This window comes from Vombatus ursinus, unplaced genomic scaffold (genome assembly GCF_900497805.2).
Source record: "Vombatus ursinus unplaced genomic scaffold, bare-nosed wombat genome assembly UNPS02014175.1, whole genome shotgun sequence".
In the NCBI taxonomy this organism is placed as follows: domain Eukaryota; kingdom Metazoa; phylum Chordata; class Mammalia; order Diprotodontia; family Vombatidae; genus Vombatus; species Vombatus ursinus.
The window spans coordinates 823,742-842,817 of record NW_020953953.1 but is presented as its reverse complement, the minus strand read 5'-3'; the positions used below and the strand labels follow the sequence as shown (position 1 = coordinate 842,817).

The window sequence follows — 19,076 nt, the reverse complement described above, 5'->3', positions numbered from 1 at the left end:
ATTCAAAATACATTTGTCTCTGTTGTTATATTACATTAATAAAAAGATAAAAAAAACTTATTTAAAAAATTTTCATTGCATATTTCCATTGGGCTGAACCAATGAACATATTTTACACAAAACTTTGAATAGTGTGAATGTGAATAATGTGACGACTGCGTGGGATTCATTCTTTGCACTAATCGGGACCTACCTATGTTGCTAGTACGGTGAGGAGGTACTAGTATGTAGTGGGCACTTAAGAAATGCCTGTTCATACAAAGCAACCATTACATTCACTTCAACAACGGGGGTCATCTGGTTAAACGTGTAAGCACTGATCCCATTGCTAGAAAATATACTGTTAGCTTTGTCACCGGTTGAACATCCATAGGAGTGTAGCTTGGAAACTGGAAGGGACCTCAGAGGACATGTAGCACAACCACTCCTTTTGTACAGATGAGGAAAGGAAGCCCAAACAAGTCAAGAAACTTGTCCACGGTCACAAATGGAATACATGGGCCGAGCCATGATTGGAGCCTGGGTCCTCACGCTCCAAATCTAGCATCCTTCCCACACTACCACATTACCTACCTTTCTTATTAAGTCACGGATTCCCTATAGTTCAAGTATTATGCAAGAAAGAGTTAATTCTATGTTCAGCACCTCTATCTCCCTTTGGAAAGACCCCTGACCCTCATGTAGTTACAAACACACACCATCGTTCTTAGCAGAGTCTAAGTACCTGCATCATCACTGCATTCGTTTAATTCCAGTGGATTATCATTACATGGCACATGGGCTCTTCCTAGAGCCCATTGGGCTGAATTTCCATCACTACTATTTTAATCTTTCTCATCAAGGAGTCTGCTTCTTTTGCTTATAGGCAACAGTGCTTGCTACGTAGAGAAATATTCATCTCATATATCATATGCTTTTGCAACTGTTGAGTAATTTGGGTCACTGGGTGAGTATCTATAGTGAAACTGGTCCAGCACTATTAGAATGCTATCTTTTTTCCTACCTCCTTTCAGAAATTTAAAAAAAAAAAGTGTATACACCAAAGTTCCAAAGGCTTGATGGTACTTTGAAAGTCAATTGAATAATCTGGTTGCATATTCCTTTAAAGACTGAGCACAAAACCTAGCCTTTCATCATAAACATCAGTTGTTTTTTGGGCTAGTAGGATGCTTGCATCAGTTTAGAGTTCTCGCTTGACCCAAGTATTAACACTCCCCCCCCCCAATGTCATCTAGTGCTTTCATAGTGATAGAGAAAAATGCCTTCAGTAGCACCAACTGTTACTTGGCACTTAGGTCCTGGTACCTTACTGCATTGCATAGTTCCAACATTTTCCATTTGCACAAAAGGTGTCCTCTATAAGAACAGGTATTGGGTCCACAGGATTCCATTCCTAGCTTTGGAACTTGCAACACTTTTCATGGAACCCCATCATACGGTTGCTTCCACCAATATGTCATCCAAGGAAAACTCAAGTCAAGGAGAATTAGTTGTTCAGTTTCATTCATATCCAACTCTTTGTGACCCCATTTTGGGTTTTCTTGGCAAAGATACTAAGGCAAACAGGATGAAGTGACTTGCCCAGGGTCACTCAGCTAGTAAGTAAGTCTAGGCCTTTTCACATTCATTACATTTAAAGGGTTTCACTCCAGAATGAGTTCTCTCATGCCCAATAAGGGACTGCCTCTCATTGAATTCAAGTCTTCCAGACTCCAATCTACCCACTGCACCACCTACCTACTAGAATTAGTACACTTCAACAAAACACACAATTAAAGCATGTTGTCTGGAGGAAAACTCAGAATCTCAGCCTCACTGAGTGAGTGCTTAGTGAATTCCTTATTTATTGATTCAATGGATTTTAGGTCAACATGAGTCTGATGGTGGCTAATAAGGGCTTTCCCACCTTTATTACATTAAAAGGGCATCATTCCAGAATGAGTTCTCTGGTAGTAACCCTTCCTGTTGAAGTCTTTCCCACATTCACTGGATTAAAAGGAGTTCTCTCCAGTTTGAGTAATAAGGCATCTCTAGGATCTGAGGGTTTTTCCATTCATTACATTTAAAGTTTCCCTCTAGCATGAGTCCTATTATGCCTACTAAGGGTCCACCTCTCACTGGTGGCTTCTCCACTCTTATTACATTCACTCCAGTATGACTTATATGGTGTCTAATAATGGTCTGTTTCATGGAAAGCTTTCCCACATTTGTTGCATTCAAGTGGTTTCACTACAGTATGAGGTTCTCTGATGATAAATAAGGCCTCTTGTATGGCTGAAGACATCCCCACATTAAACAGATTTCACCCCAATATGAGCTCTGATGGCTTTTAAGGTATTCCTTATGCCTGAAGGCTTTTTTCCTACATCCCTTATATTCGAAGGGCTACATTCCAGTATGAGTTCTCTGATGTCTATTGAGGCTTCCTCTTTGGCTGAAGGCTTTCCCACATTCATTACATTCAAAGGCTCTTGCTCCAGTATGAATTGTCTGATGACTAATAAGGTGTCCTTTCTGACTAAAAGATTTCCCACATTCATTGCATTCAAAGGGTTTCCCTACGGTATGAATTCTCTGATGTCTTATAAGGTTCTGGCTGGCACTGAAGGCTTTCCCACATTCATTACATTCAAAGGGCTTCCCCCCAGTATGAATTCTCTGATGTCTAATAAGATTCTGCCTGTCATTGAAGGCTCTTCCACATTCATTACATTCAAAGGGTTTGACTCCAGTATGAGTCCTCAGATGTCTAATAAGATTCTGTCTGTCATTGAAGGCTTTCCCACATTCATTGCACTTAAAGGGTTTGACTCCAGTATGGGTTCTCTGATGTCTAATAAGGGACTGCCTGTCATTGAAAGCTTTCCCACATTCATTACATTTAAAGGGTTTCACTCCAGTGTGGGTTCTCTGATGGATAATAAAGTGTCCCTTCTGACTAAAGGCTTTCCCACATTCATTACATTCAAAGGGTTTCACTCCAGTATGAGTTCTCTGATGGCTTTTAAGACAATCCTTCCTCATAAAAGCTTTTTCACATTCATTACATTCAAAGGGTTTGACACCAGTATGAGTTCTCTCATGTCTAATAAGGGTCTGCCTCTCATTGAAGGCTTTCCCACATACATTACATTCAAAAGGCTTCACTCCGGTATGAATTTTCTGGTGTCTAATAAGGTTCCGACTATCATTGAAGGCTTTTCCACATTCGTTACATTCAAAGGGTTTCACTCCAATATGAGTTCTCTGATGGCTTTTAAGGTAATGCTTTCGTCTGAAGCCTTTCCCACATTCATTACATTCAAAGGGTTTGATCCCTGTATGAGTTCCCTGATGGCTAATGAGGTTTTCCCTCCAGCCAAAGGCCTTTTCACATTCATTACATTTAAAGGGTTTCACTCCAGAATGAGTTCTCTCATGCCTAATAAGGGTCTGCCTCTCATTAAAAGCTTTCCCACACTCATTACATTCAAAGGGTTTCACTCCGCTATGAATTTTCTGGTGTCTAATTAGGTTCCGACTGTCATTGAAGGCTTTTCCACATTCATTACATTCAAAGGGTTTCACTCCAGTATGAATTCTCTGATGGCTTTTAAGGTAATGCTTTCGTCTGAAGCCTTTCCCACATTCATCACATTCAAAGAGTTTGTCTCTAGTATGAACACTCTGATGTTCAGTAAGATTTGCTCTTTTGTCGAAGGCTTTTTCACAGTCATTATATTCATACAGTTTTTCACTAGCACAGGTTCTATGACATTTGATGAGGTCTGAGCGGTAACTGAATGTCTTCCTGTCTGTGTTATGCATGTTAAGTTTTTTCCCTGAGGCAACTGCATTACACTGAATTCTGTCTGAAAACTGTCTGCAGTTCTTTCCAAGTGTATTATGTTTATGAAGACTTTTTCCTATGGCAGCTCTCCATTGTGGAAAAAAGATTGGCCCCACACTAAAATGTCTCACAAAGGAATTACAATCAAGAACATTTGCTTTATACAATGTTCCTTTGTGGGTGACTGTTACTTCCTGGGACTCTCCTTCCTGGGGGCCCTTCTGGCTCTCAAGGCTGGCCTCGCATTCCCCAGATTCTCCTATGTTGAGATACCAGGGATTGTCCTGTGGTCCTTTTTCCTTGGTCAAAGCATCCAGGCGAGTGTCCTCAGTCAGAATTGAGTCCTCATTTTCATACCTACTCTCCTGATTAAAAGAATCTGAAAGAAATAAAAATGGGTCAGTAGTCATACATAGAATTCTATCACACAGACATTCGCACATTCTTTTGGTCTAGGTTGAGAGCATTAATGATTTAGTGAATTTCCTCAAATAACTCCAATCTCTTTTCTAGAATAGACGGACAATTTATGGTGTCACCAACCACCTATTATTATTCCTGTCTGTCCACAGTCCCTTTAACATTGCCTCTTTTCAACATTTTTAGTATCTTTACCAATTGCCGGGTGTGAGGTGGAACTTTATAGATTTCTCTTATTAGTGACTAGGAGTTTTTTTTTTGGTAAGGCTGTCAATCGTTTGCATTTTCAGCAAACTAGAAATCACTTGACTGCTATTGGGAAATGGTTTTTTGTTTTATATATTTGTGTCCATTCCCTATATATCCATGATATGAGATTTTTGTCAGAGGAGCTTATACTCATTTTCCTTAGTGAGAATCTCTTCTTTCCCAGTTGTGTTAATTTCACGTTTTTTTCCCCCTAAAAAGTCTTTTAATTTTATATAATCCAAATTGGCTCTCATATTTTATGATGTCCTCTACTGCTTAAAAATTACTCCCCTAAAAACTTGTTGGTACTAGTTAAAAACAGAAAAGTTTGTACATGGGATAGACTAGATAGCACAGATGAGAAATAAGTGAATTCAACAAACACAGTGTCCCATAATCCAATAGCATATATTCCTTAAGGACTTATTTGAGAAAAACTTCTAGGAAGTCTGGAAAGAAGTTTGGCAGATATGAGGTTTAGACAAACATCTTACACCACATACCATAATTAGGTACAAATGGATACAGGAGGATAATAAAAAGATAAGTGACCTCGATATTACAGATTAGATCATAAAAGATTTGGAAGAGAACTAGATCAGGTAAGTTTTATTAACTATGGCTAGGAAGAGAATTCTTAACCAAAGATGATTAGAAAAGTTAAACTAGATCATTTCGATTTCAAGAAATTGAAAGGCTTTTACACTGACTAAAATCAACAAAATATGGGGGCAGTTAGGTGGCACAGTGGATACAGCATCAGCCCTGGAGTCAGGAGGACCTGAGTTCAAATCCAGCCTCAGACACATAACAATCACTAGGTTAGGTGTGTGACTCTGGGCAAGTCACTTAACCCCAACTGCCTCACCCCCCCCCCCAAAAAAAATCAACAAAATATAAGAAGGAAAACAGTCAACTTTGGGAAAAACCCTTTGCACTAAATATTTCTGATAAGGGCTTGATATCCAGTATATGGAGAACTAACAAACAAATATTTAATGCCAACAATCATTCCACAATGGATAAGCAGTCAAAAGATATGAAGATTGTAAACTATTAACAATCATGAAAGACTTCTCCAAATCACTAATGTCAATTCAGAACAATTCTGAGGCTTCACCTCACACTCAGTAAACTGGCAAAGATAACAAAATATGAGAATGATCAATGCTGGAAAAGTTGTGAAATTTCACGTACACTAATGCACATGGTGGAGATGAAAACTCTGAGGAACAATTCTCAATTATGCTAAGAAAAGCAACTACAAAGTCCGTCTTAGAGATCTCACTAAGCAGACATGCCAAGGAGGTCAAAGATGGAGAAAAAGGTCTAATACACACCAAACTCTTTGTAGAAGTAATTTTTGTAGGGGAGAAAAGTAAAATGCCCAAACAAATAGCAGTACATAAACTTCACAAAGTAAAACTTTGCTTTCTAAAATGAATATAAAGATGCAAGGTAAAGAAAGTAGACTTTGGAAAACACTATACACAATGACTACAAGGTAAAAGGAAAGAATGAAAATCAAAACTGCATCAGTTGTATAATTATAACAAGCGAGCTTGGCCCTGGAAAAAGAACTCTGTCTTTGCACAGTTTGGGGACCGCAGAGGTGGAATACGGCAGACACTGTTTGCACTGGCTATCCTCATAGTTCGTGTCTGAGACGAGAAGGACGTGAGACACAGCACCCCAAATAGTAAAAAAGGCTACGGAGAGTAGAGGAAGGCCGTTTGGAAGGAGAAAGAATTGTAGCGGAGGGCAGCTCCCCCTCCATGGAACGTTCCTGGTGGTTGGCCAGGCAGAGCCCGTCGAGCTTGCTTGTTTGTACCCAGGGGGCCAGGAAGCTATGGCCGTGGCCAGGGCCTTCAGTCCCCTATCCAATTAGGTCTTGATGCCAGCGTCAATAACTTCCAAGGAAAATCTAGTCTAGTCTAACTAGGGGAAGGCCTTAGGGAAGACCCTGCCAGGGTTGCTGTGAAGATCAAATCACCTACTATTGATAAACTGCTTTGCAAACCTTAAAGTGCTGTATAAATGCTGGCTGCCACCACCGCCGCCGCCACTGGTAAATCACCCGCCTGTTTGTCACTCACTCACCTGGGTAAGGGCCACTCGGGAATCCTCCCTCAGGCGTCCACGGCCCATCTTTCTCCAACTGGGAGATGACATCTGGTTTGCAAACTGAAAGCCCTGATCACAGAGAGAGAAATGAGAGAGGATTGGGGACAGAGGGCCACCTCGGAGTTCAGTCTTAGCCTTTTCTTCTTCAGGGAAAAAGGGACACTATGACGGGGCAGAGGATGGAAAAGAAGACCCCCGAGCTCCCTCATCCAAAGCGGATGGATCACTAGTCTGGTTGGGACGTGGAAGGACAATGAACCCCTCTGAGCCAACGCCTCTCAGCAGGCAGGCCCTCTTCACGTCTCCAGGTTCTGTCGTGCGGCTTCATCTAGGGAAGGGAGTCTTTCCTTTCGCTTGAAGGAAGCTAGAGCCCCGGAGCCGTACCAAAAAAAAAAAAAAACACTAAGGGATTTCTACTCGTATAAAACAGAGACTTTGCACCCTGGAAAGGGGACAGAAAACTCCAAAGGCTCTCATGGGATTTTGACTGCTGCCCCGCCCACCCTAGTTATAGCATTGGTGAGCATCGCAGCACCCTCAGCAAAGACTCAGGGCAGCCCTTCGGACCCTGAGGTGGTAGAAGGGAGGCTGCAAATACACCCCAGCAGACAGACGGTGAGTCACAGGGGCGGCTGTCCTTACCCAAAGACACCAGGTTCTTATAGTTCTCCAGCATCACGTCCCTGTACAGGGCCCTCTGGGCCGGGCTCAGGCGTCTCCACTCCTCGGAGGAGAAGTCCACGGCCACATCTCTGAAGGTCACCGGGTGCTGAAACGTCAAACCCAACCCTGCTCAGCCGGGGACCGTGCCTCTCAGGGTCCCAGGGGGATGCGTGGTGTTGGCAGGGCATGTAAGGAGGGGTTAAAGCATTGCCAGTGTTGAGTATTGCCTGATAACTGTTTGACCGCTGACCTTTACAGGAGAGAATTATGGGAGAAGAATCAAGAGAAGAGAGGAGGCCCGGGACAGACGAAAAAGGCAATTGTGAAGCTGACTTGGAGATAAGGACCTGAAGAGAGGAACACTAGGAGAAGGAAAAGGAGATAATTGATGAAGGGGGATAAAGAGGAAAAGGAAAATAAATAAAGGGCAAGTGAAACACATGGGTGAAACCAGAGGGCCATCTGTCACGGGAGAGGGAAGCTGGGGGTGGCCCCTAGTTTATCAAGCTTCTGAGCAGGAGGTGCTCTGGAGGTGAGACGCAAACCTTCAGAGAGATCCAAACCCAGGCTGAGAGGGACCTCCATCAGGAAGGGCAGCAGGCAAAATGCCGCCGTGACATGAACTGAATCTGGTCATGTTGGTATTCTGATGCAGCCAGGTGCATGCCACCTACGTTCCGAGAGTGGGGATGGCCTTCCTCCTACAGAGAAGGAGAAGAAGAAAGACCTTGAGAAATCTCTCTCCAGATACTCGGCCAGAGGGACAGAGAACTGTCCCTGAAAGGAATGGCATCAAAGGGGAATAAAAGGACCCCAAGTGGCCATGGGGAGAAAGGTGGAGAGGGGAGGGTGTCCCAAAGAAGAGGAGATGAAGGAGAAGGATGAATGTGCACCTGGAAATGAGAAACACGTTGGAAGCTCCGCCTGAGGTGGCTTGTCTGGGAGAGGTCATCCACAGAGTGTCAGAAGAAGAAGAGAAGCATCGTAGGGCGTGTGTGTGCGCGCGTGTGGGCAACTCGCCGCTCAGAGGTGGCCCGATAACTGAAGAGTGAGGCCTTGGCATCAAACACAAACCAGGGAACTTGCAAGACCTAACAAGAGGGATGCCCACTCTACTCCTAGTGACGTCCTTGGGCACAAGGGATTCTCCAGGAGGAGACGCAAAAGTGGTGCAGGTCTCAGCCCAGTCTAGAGCAAAGGACTGAAGACAACAGGGGCACAGGCGCGGCTCTCCTCACTCCTGCCCGCTCAAAGCCTGGGATTGAGAAGACAGAAACAGATTTGGACAATTATAGCTCTCTAGGAAGATGGCGCATGCGAGTGGGGCCTTGGCTTAAAGGGATGAGGTTGGTGTACCTTGCAATAACTGGTATGAGTGTAGTTATCAGTTTATGGTAAAGATAAAGACGTCAGAGGTCACAGAGAAGCCAAACTCTTACACAAAAAGCCCCCCAAAGTATCAGAAAATTGTCCAAGAAAAGATAGAGAAATCTGGAAAGACTCTACACTAAGCCTTCCACCTAGACCAGTAATACCAAAAGAGGGCCAGAAGAGGATGGGGAAAGGGTACAGGGATTGAACCAAAGGGAGCCAGTGTGATCTCCAATAACTGACCAGAAACCAGCAGAGTCAGGGAGAGAAGAAGAACCAGGGCAAACTTTGGCAAAGGTAACCAAGGCCGGCCAGGACTGTGAACACCAGCTCCAATAACCTGGTACCTGAAGCTGGATGGCGGCCCCTCTAGGTAAATATTCATGGAGACTAGACCTGGCCGTGTCCTCCTCTGAGCCACACAGGAGATAGGTCAACTCACCACCCAGGCACTAGCACTGGGAAGGCTGTGCAAAGAGCCCAGGGACCATCAGGACCGCTGAGATCCTCCAGAGGCCTACAGCAGCAGGCAGACCGACTCCTGACAGAGGAGCTTGTAAAGAAAATGGGGCCACCTGAAGTCTGAACCCACAGTGGACCATCTGGAGATTAAGACATACATGAGGGGTTTGAGATGGTCCAATATCGGCCGTCCTCTCCATATCAGCAGTGGTGGCATCCATACTTCAGGGGAGACTGCATCGAACCAAGCCTTCTCAACCCATCTCAGAGTGCCAGAGGCTACTGGCCAGAACACAAATCCCATCCGAGAAGGGAGGCGGCTTAGCAATCAAAAGAACATGCCCAACACAACGAAATATCAGAGGCTGAGAAAAGTCTGAGAAGTGATCACAGAAGAGACAGCCCCCACAACAGCCACAAGAAGAGAAAAAGTCATGCATGGCCACAGGGATTCCTGGAGTGGCTGGAAGAAACTGAACCAGGGATAAAAAAGGAAATCACAAACGAAATGAGAGATTGGAAAGAAAAAGTGGAAAGGAAAATAAATGGCATAAAAGGAAGGCGGACAGCCTTACCCCAAGGAGTCAATGCCCTGAGAAATAGAGCAACAGAATGGAAGGCCCCCACGAGGCGATAAGTATCATGAGGATAAAGCTAAAAGACTGAAAAACAAAATACAAGAAAAGGTAAGGTACCTACCATGAAAAGCAAGGCCCTGAAAAATAGGGAGGGAGAGGGCGTTTAAGAATCACCAAACTCGACAAGATAAATGGTCTCAATAGATAAAAGAGTGTGAACAGTTTCCCTTTTTTAAATGTAGTATTTTTCTTTTTCTTTCTTTTTATTTGTAAATAGTATTTTATTTTTTTTTCCAATTACATGTAATGATAGTTTTCAACATTCATTTCTTACAAGATTTTGAGTTCTAAATTTTTCTCCCTCTTTCCCATCTCCCTTCCCCAAGACAGCAAGCAATCTGATATAGGTTATACAAGTGCAATCATGTTAAAACATATTTCCACATTAGTCATGTTGTGAAAGAAAAAAAGCAGAACAAAAGGGAAAAAAGTGAAAATAGTATGCTCCTATCTGCATTCAGACTCCATGGTTCTTTCTCCGGATGTGGATAGCATTTTCCATCGTGAGTCTTTTGGAGATGTCTTCGATCCTTGTATTGCTCAGAAGAGCCAAATCTATCACGGTTGATCATCGCACAACATGCCTGTTACTGTGTACAACATTCTCCTGGTTCTGCTCACTTCCCTCAGCATCAGACCATACAAGTCTTTCCAGGTTTTTCTGAAGTCTGCCTGTTCATCATTTCTTATAGCACAATAATATTCCATTACATCATATACCACAACTTGTTCAGCCATTCCCCAATGGATGGGCATCCCCTCAATTTCTAATTCTTAGCCACCACAAAAAGAGCTGCTAAAATGTTTTTGTACATGTGGGTCCTTTTCCCATTTGTATGATCTCTTTCAGATACAGACCTAATAGTGGTATTGCTGGATCAAAGGGTATGCACAGTTTTATGGCCCTCTGAGCATAGTTCCAACTTGCTCTCCAGAATGGCCGATTCAGTTCACAACTCCAGCAACAATGCTTTAGTGTCCCAATTATCCCACATATTCTCCAACATTTATCATTTTCCTTTTCTGTCATATTAGCCAATCTGATAGGTGTGAGGCGGAACCTTAGAGTTGATTTGATTTGCATTTCTCTAATCAATAGTGATTTAAAGCATTTTTTCATGTGACTATGGATAACTTTAATTTCATCTGAAAACTTCCTATTCATATCCTTTGATCGTTTATCAATTGGGGAATGACTTGTGTTCTTATAAATTGGATTCAGTTCTCTATATATTTATGAGAAATAAGACCTATATCAGAAACACTGGCTGTAAAAATTCTTTCCCAGTTTTCTGCTTTCCTTCTGATATTGGTTACACTGATTTCGTTTCTGCAAAAAATTTTTAATTTAATGTAATCAAAATTATCCTAAAATAATTTTTTTCCATTATCAAACATTTATTTTTTCTCTTGAGGTATCAGATGTACAAAAATACTTGTAGCGGCTGTCTCCTTAGTAGCCCAAAACTGGAAAGAAAGGAGTGCTGTCTTGTTGGGGAATGACAAAACAGACGACGACACATGAATATAATGGATTTGGGGGATTTTAAAAAAATAACAAAACGAACAGTTTGAGAGGAAACGGGGAAGCCCTCCACGAAGTGATGGGAGTGAAACGAGCAGAACTAAGAGTGATTTAAACAACCGCACAAACATTATAAAGGAAAACAACTTGGAGGGACTTTAAAGCTCTGGTCAATCAAGACCATGAGAAGCCACGGTTCCGGACGGAGGACGAAGCATGCTACCCACCTGCTGCTGGAGAGGTCCTGAGCCAGCTACTCTCAGTCACGGCCAAAGGGAGAGTTTGTTTGGTTGAACTATGAGCATTTATCATGAGGGTTTTCTTTTTCTTTTTAATTCTTCAATTGGAGTAAGAAGTTGGAGGGGGTGATAATAAATTCTTGTTAGGAAAAAAGAAACAGAATTGACCAGACTCCCGGAATACCACGGCCAAACCAAAAACCTGGAAACCACTCACTTGACCAGTCAGTGAGCAGTCATGAAGCGCTGGCTTTGGAAGCCTGCAAGCTCAGGGGTCAGCAGCAGGGTGATCTGGCGGCCCCCAAAGCTAATGCCCCATTGGGATGCATGGAGAGGCCCAGTGTCCAGGAATAAGGCGGCGGCGGTCCCTTTGTATTCTCCCTAAGTAGACCACAGATCATGGAGTGCTGTGTTCAGTCCTGAGACAATGACAAACTAGAGTGTCCAGAGGAAAGTAGCCAGGATGCCGAAGGGCCTTGAGGCTGTGGCACACAAGCGTCCTTCGAAAGGAATGAGGATGTATGCTCTGCTGGGGGCCACGACAGCCACATTCAAGGCCTCGAAGGGCTGTCTCATGGAAGAAAGATCAAATGTGTTCTCTGAGTTGCTAAGGGGAAGATTTATTCCTGATGTTGGGAAAAGCTTCGTTAACAACCATGTGCCTCCGAAGTCTCAGGAGGCAGGGGATTACCCTTCAATGAAGGTCATCAAGCAGAGGCTGGATAAAGACTGGTCCAAAGTGTAACAGTGGTTCTGCCTTTCCTGTTCTGAGCTGGGCTAGGTGCCCCGGAGGTTCCTTTCAAGGTGAAACTTTGTGAGTCTATGGATCTTACTCTTGGCTTCATTTTGTGCTAGCCTCTCTACCATGATGATAAGGTTGCTACTGACTAAATTCATATCTGAAAATCATCCCTGAAAATGGGCCCAAGAAAACAATCCAAGGATATAGAGTCCCCAGACTGAATGTCAGTCAGAGTCAGAATTCAAAGAGATCTGAGCTAGGATGAAATTTCATCAGGCTAAATGTAAAGTCTGACATGTGGGTTCAAAAAAATCAGCTGCAGAGGTATGAAGAAGGGGAATCACGACTCCAAAGTCCCGTGAGTTTCCAATCATCCGCCAGAGTGGCAGAGATATTCTCAGAGAGAATGACGGAGGCCCGGATGTGCAGAGGTGAGGCTGTTCAAGAGAAGGGAAAGGAAAACCGTAACTCACCTGGAACCTGGCTGTCAGCAGCCCAGAGGTCATTCCTTCCTTTATGCTCCTACCCTGGGAAGGGCATGGTCTTGAGAAGTCCAGGCTGTGAGACGAGAACAATTGTGAAGGACATTCGTCAGACACTGATGCTCCCAAACCTGGTCCTGACCATGCCCTACACTGCAGCGCCTGTGAGCCCTCCTGCCACGTCGACCATCGGGGCCACGTCACCCCTCTGGCAGCTCTGCCCACCTCTCCCGGGGCTGCCCAGCGTTTCTGACGAATGTCATCAGGGGCAGCTAGGTGACACAGTGGATAGAGCACTGGCCCTGGAGTCAGGACGACCCGAGTTCAAATCCAGGCTCAGACACATAACACTTACTAGCTTTGTGGCTGTGGGCAAGTCACTTAACCCCAACTGCCTCACCAAAAAAAAAAAAAAAGAATGTCATCAAACTGTGATTTGTTTGGGCCCGTTACACATCCATGCTACCGTCACCTGGCAAGGCTTTTCTGCTTCACTGTTAGCTCTTTGTCATAGCCTCCAAGCTACCAAGCCAAAATTCTCACCCTTAACCACCTTACGAGATGACCTTGCCTCTGACTCTGTGATCAAGGCTGACGCCATCCAGTGTGAGCTGCCTCAGTTTCCCTCTGTGTCTTCCCTTCCATTCCCTTCTTGTCTCCCTGTCCCACCCCAAAAGGAGAGGTAGTATCCCTCCCTCCTACTCAGGTCACCACCTCCTGGACTTGGGCCCATACCATTTCTATCACTGCTTCTGAACCAAGAACATTCATCGATTTGTTGTAGGAACACAGCTGGGACAACATACACCAGAAGACACTCCCAATCCCTAGATCATCTCAAGAGACCAGAACAACGGGCCCAATACTGTGAAATCGAATGTAATAGGGATAGACAGAAAAGTCCATATTTTGTTTAAAATCTCAACTCCACACATCCTGGACCGTGATGCATATGGAGACAACGGTTCCTACAGAAAGCACTCCAGTATTCTTGTGGATGGCAGGGTCAGCATGTGTCCAGAGAGTGACACAGCGGCTGAAACAGCTCATGGCATCATGGGTTTGATGGAGAAGCTGAGAATGGCATCAAGGGGCCCCCCAGAGATCAGTTTGGCTGGGGGAGGGGGGTACAAGAGCTCCGTGTCCCCATGAGGCTGGTAGAGCATTTAGTATGAGCTTACTATGTGCCAGGAATCGTGCTTAGCGCTGGGGATACAAAGAAAGGGAAAAACACGGTCCCTGCCCTCAAGGAGCTCCCATTCTAATGAGGAAGGCCACATGCAAACAAACACGTACATACACGAAATGTGATGTGTAAATGGAAGGTAGTCTCAGAGGGAGCACGCTAACAAATGAGGAGAAAAGGTCTCTGATGAAGGAGGGATCTGGACCGAGTCTTGAAGGAGGGAAGGCAGGAGGGATGAGGAATGGCTAGAAAAGGGACAAGGGAGGAGATAAAGGGTGGATGGAAGAAGAGTGAGCAGGCTGGTCCAGCCCAGGCCCAGAGGAAGAGGAGGAATTGTGGAAAGGTGGGAAGGGGCTCCCGGGGCTAAGCTGAGGATTTTCCATTCGCTTGTCCTGGGTCGGCCTGACTTCTACTGGAGCGGGTCCCAATTCCCAAAGGGTGCTGCCCTCTCACACCTCTCACCTTGGTCTTTTTGGGCATGGCCCTGGGGGGTAGGGGAGGAAGAAAAGGAATAAACATTTTCATCGCACTCTGTGCCAGGCATTGCACTAAGCACTTATAAATACGACCTCATCTTCACAAAGACCCTGGGAGGGAGGTGCCGGCGCTATTTCCATTCTGCCCTTGGGGGGAAATGTCAATCTGGGGCCAGGCCCTCCAGACCCCCAGCAGGGGAAAGTAGCTGTGGTGACACAGCTGGGCCACGGCAGCCACGGCCAAGGGAAAGCTACTGGTGCCGAAGAGAGGACGGAGGCAGCGGGACGGGCCGAGAGGCTTCCGCTGCGTACTCTAATATGGGGGCACAGAAATAGCCAGAGAGTACAGGTGTGGCTACTATTTTTTCTTTGGCAGCTCTTCATGGATTCAAGCTACATGGCCCAGATGAACTGTATTCTGGGGGTGCCGAAAGAATCAACAGAATGGCTGCAAAGAGCTCCTGTCGGTGATATCTGAAAGACCCTGAAAAAAGGGAGAGGGTTCTCAAGGCCGGAGAGGGCCGAGTGTTGGCCCCGTTTTCGAAAAAAAGAAAGGAGAACAAAATCTTCGGTCCAAAGGCCAGTGAGCTTGACTTCAACCCCTGGGCCAACACTCAGAAGGATCACTGGGGAGACGGTTGGTGAAAATCCACAAGGGGAGCCAGCCTGGCTCTTGGTATCAAGCACAGGTCATGCTTTTTGATGGTGTTACAAACTTGGTGGATGAGGGGAATGCTGTGGGCACAGTTGAACTAGATTTTAATCAAGGATTTGATAAAAACATCTGGTACTGCTCCTGGGCAGAAGATGGTGTGATCTGGAAGATCCAACAGCACGCTCAGAGAAGGCCAGACTCAAGGAGTGTTGTTAATGGTCAATGCTGAAGTGGCAGGGGGTCTCCAGTGGAATGCCCCAGGGATTTGTGCTGGACTCAGGGCTGTTTCACACTTTTAAAAGTGATTTGGATAAAGGTGGTGCTGGCCTGCTCATCAAATATGTGCACGATAAAAAGCTGGGGAGAAAAACTAATGCAGAAACAAAGGAGCGTAGATGGATACTAGGATGGACCTAATTAAGGTGAGATCTGACAGGTACATGCGTCAGGTCTTGTCGGGGATGAAAGAAGCCCAGTTTCCCAAGGAGAAGATGGTTAGACAGCAGGACTCAGCAGTGTGCTGGGACCACCAGAAGTCCCACGGGGGTTCCTGGGCAGCATGCGCAGGAAACAGAGCTTCTAGGAATGGGAACGTGATAGTCCTACTGTCCTCAGACCTCATCAGGAATACTGGGTCCACTCTGAACTGGAGAGCGTCCAGAGGAGGGAAGTCAGGATGTTGGAGGGCCTTGAACTGATGCCACAGGAAGGGAGGGTGAAAGAACTGGGCACGTTTAGCCTGGAGCTGTGTACCATCTAGAATGCTATGTTCCCTACCCCGAAAAATCCCTCACGCCATCCCGGCCAGCTGCCAGCTATCGTTCCCACTCTCTCCTCCCTTTGGTGACGAAACTCCTAGAGAAGGGGGTCTACACTAGGGCCTCCACCTTCCTCTCCTCTCCCTCTTCTCTGCCTCCACCCAAATTGCTCTCCAAAGTCACCAATGGTCTCTCAGCTGCCAAATCCAAGGGCCTTCATTCAATCCTCTTTCTCCCTGGCCCCTCTGCAGCCTTGGACACTGCCGGTCACTCTCTCCTCGACATTCTCCTCAACGCCCCTCTCTCCTGGTTCTCCTCCTGCCCATCTGACTCTTCCTTCCCTGTCTCCTTAGCTGGATATTCGTCCAGGTTCTCACCGCTCACCACCGGTGTCCCCCAGGGGCCTTCTCTTTATACTCCTTCACTTGGTGATCTCCTCAGCTCCCATGGATTCAATCATCACCTCTACACAGATAATTCTGATTCTCGTGTCCAGCCAGAATCTCTCTCCTGACCTCTAGTCTCGCATCTCCAACTCCTTTTTAAATATCTCAAACTGGATATCTCTTGGACATCTTTAACTCAACATGCCTAACACTGAACTTGTTATCTTTCCCCCAAACCATCCCCTCTTCCTAACTTCTCTATTACCATTTGAGGACACTGCTCTCCTCCTGGGCACCCAGGCTCCCAACCTAGCTGTCAGCCTCGACTCCTCATTGCCTCTCAGCCCCCCGTGGCCGATACGGTGCCAAGGCCTGTCTTTTGGTCTCCCGGACTCCAGTCCATCCTCCGCTCAGCTTTCTAATTGTTCTTCCTAAAGCACAGATCTGACCACGGCATTCAAAGCCCATCATGACCTGGCTCCTTGCCACCTTTCCAGTCTTCTTACACCTTCTTCAACTTCCTCATTTTACTTTACAGATGAGCAAACTGAGGCCAGGGAGGTCAAGTGACTTGTGCCAGATCACAGGAGGAGTCAGTGTTAGTGGTGAGATTTGAACACAGGTCCAGGGCTCTTTTCCCCACTGTCACTGTGCAGAAGGCTTGCTAAGACCCCAGAGTCAGTACCTGCCAGGATGAAGGAGACAAGCGCCCCAGACCTGGGCCATGAGGCTGGTGGTCAAAGGGCCAGGGAAGACAGATGCAGTGGACACTGTCACAGGCTGTCATAGCAGACAGTAGGGCCTCAAACAGTTCTTAAAGGCTCCCCCCAGACAGCCCTGAAGGGCACACAAGGCAAACTGCATATACATGAATCAGATCCTGCAGAGAGTGAGGTTATTTCAGGAAAAGCCAAGGAAGAAGAGAGAAATGGATGACCAAGAAAATGACAATGACAGGCTCAGGAACATCCTTTCAAGGATGAGTCACAGAGACAGAGCCAGAGATCCCCCCGGGCACCCACAGAGGACAACTGGAGGTCTGTCACAACCGTTAGAGCCTGAAGGGCAAAGGCTCAAGGGCCCAGACTCTGGGACACAGAGAATGTGGACAAGGAGTTTTCATGTGCATTGTGGTGGTATGGAGGTTAGAGTCAGGGGTTAGAACACTGGGCCTGCAGTTAAGAAGACCTGAGTTCAAATCTGGCCTAACATACTTACTAGCTGTGTTATCCCGGGCAAGTCACTTCACCTCTGTCTTGTCTCAGTTTCCTCAACTGTAAAATAGGGATAATTATAGCACCTACCTCCCAGGGTTGTTGTGAGGATCAAATAGGATAAACCTGTAAAAAGCTTAGTACAGTGCCCAGCACATAGCAGGCGCTGTATAAATGTTGGTTATGCTGATGACAACGGACGGCATCCCAGAAAACAAAGCCCGCGAGGAAAAGGGAACCATGAGGAGGACCCCAGAACTCCAGGGCCGCCTTCTCACAAACATGCAGAGAGCGGGTGTGTCTCCCATCCTTTTTAAAGAGAGGGGCAAGGGGGGCAAAGGGGCCCCACCACTCCCAGGACCAGGGACAAAGGGCATCAGTGGCCCTGCAGGCAGAGCAAATTTCAAGAGACGGGGCTGAGAGCCCACAGTCTGCTTCTTGGCACCTGAATGTTTGACAAGCACGTCACCTGTGCCTTCCTCAAATTAGGACTTCAAGGCTGTACCCGAATTTCCCTGGTATAGGGAAATCCCGGTGAGGAAATGCCCTCTACCAGTGCGGGTCTGCACCTCCTCTCTGACTTAGATTTTTAGAAAGCAACCCAGAACACTTGAGAGTTTAACGCAGTTACCTAAGTCACAAAGCTAGTGTGGGGCAGCCAGGAGGCACACTGGAGAGCATGGGACCTTGAGTTAGGAAGAGCTGACTTTGAATCCGGCCTCAGGCATTTATTCCTGTGTGACCCTGGGCAAGTCACTTAATCTGTTTGCCTCAGTTTACTCATCTTTAAGATGGAGATAATAATAGCACTCATATTGAAGGGTTGTTGTGGAGGTAAAAATAACATATCTGTAAACCTTAAAAATAAATGCTGCCTATTTGTAATAATAATAACGATGATGATAATAATAACTATGGCTAGTAAATAATGTTATTATAAATTTAATATGATGATATTAGAATTTATAATTACATGTCACATATAATGCAATTTATTATTATTACTACAGTATCCACTTAGGGTATTCAGTATGTTGTCCAGTCATTTCAGTCGCGCCCAACTCTCCCTGACCCCATCTGGAATTTTCTTGGCAGAAATACTGGAGTGGTTTGCTATTTTCTTCTCCTGCTCATTTTAACAGATGAGGGAGCTGAGACAAACAGGGTTAAGTGGCATGCCTAGGCTTACACAGCGAGTCGATGTCTGAGGAAGATGAAAGCCCTGACTCGAGGCCGGGCCCTGTCGAGCTGCCCTGTTTAGCATTTAGTTAGAGGCAACACTTGAACCCAGGCCTTCCTGGCTCCCTGGGACTCTATTACACACACAGCTTCTTTTCTCCAATTCCCGATTAAAGTATTTGGGGCACAGGACCAATCAAACCCCGAGTCTTTATTGAGTACTTCCCACCTGTTAGGCACTGTGCTGGCTGCTAGGGACACAGAGAAACAGAAGCAGCTCCTGCAGGTTCCTGAGGCTCTCCAGCGGTCCTCCCTCTAAGCTGACAACAGGCTATGGAGAGTTATCCTCGGGTCTAGTCTAGGGGTGGGGAAGACGTGGCCCTCCAGGTCCTCAAGTGCGGCCCTTTGAGCAGGTTCCCCCCTTCCCCCTGGGAGTCAATCAACCAGTTTCAAAGTCATCTGAATTATACCTACACCT

At 45.8% G+C, this 19,076-nt stretch overlaps 1 protein-coding gene across 1 annotated transcript in view; it reads right to left on the bottom strand.

The window, feature by feature from the left end:
* LOC114041544 (zinc finger protein 260-like) overlaps window positions 1-19,076 on the bottom strand; it is a 20,489-nt gene continuing 1,413 nt past the window's right edge. Inside the window, exons 2-5 of the mRNA XM_027860045.1 lie at window positions 12,736-12,820; window positions 7,265-7,391; window positions 6,599-6,691; window positions 1-4,208 (exon numbers count right to left, since the gene is read on the bottom strand). Of these exons, the coding sequence (XP_027715846.1) occupies window positions 2,386-4,208; window positions 6,599-6,691; window positions 7,265-7,391; window positions 12,736-12,820 (2,128 nt within the window). The 3' untranslated portion in view covers window positions 1-2,385. The remainder of the gene's footprint in view (window positions 4,209-6,598; window positions 6,692-7,264; window positions 7,392-12,735; window positions 12,821-19,076) is intronic.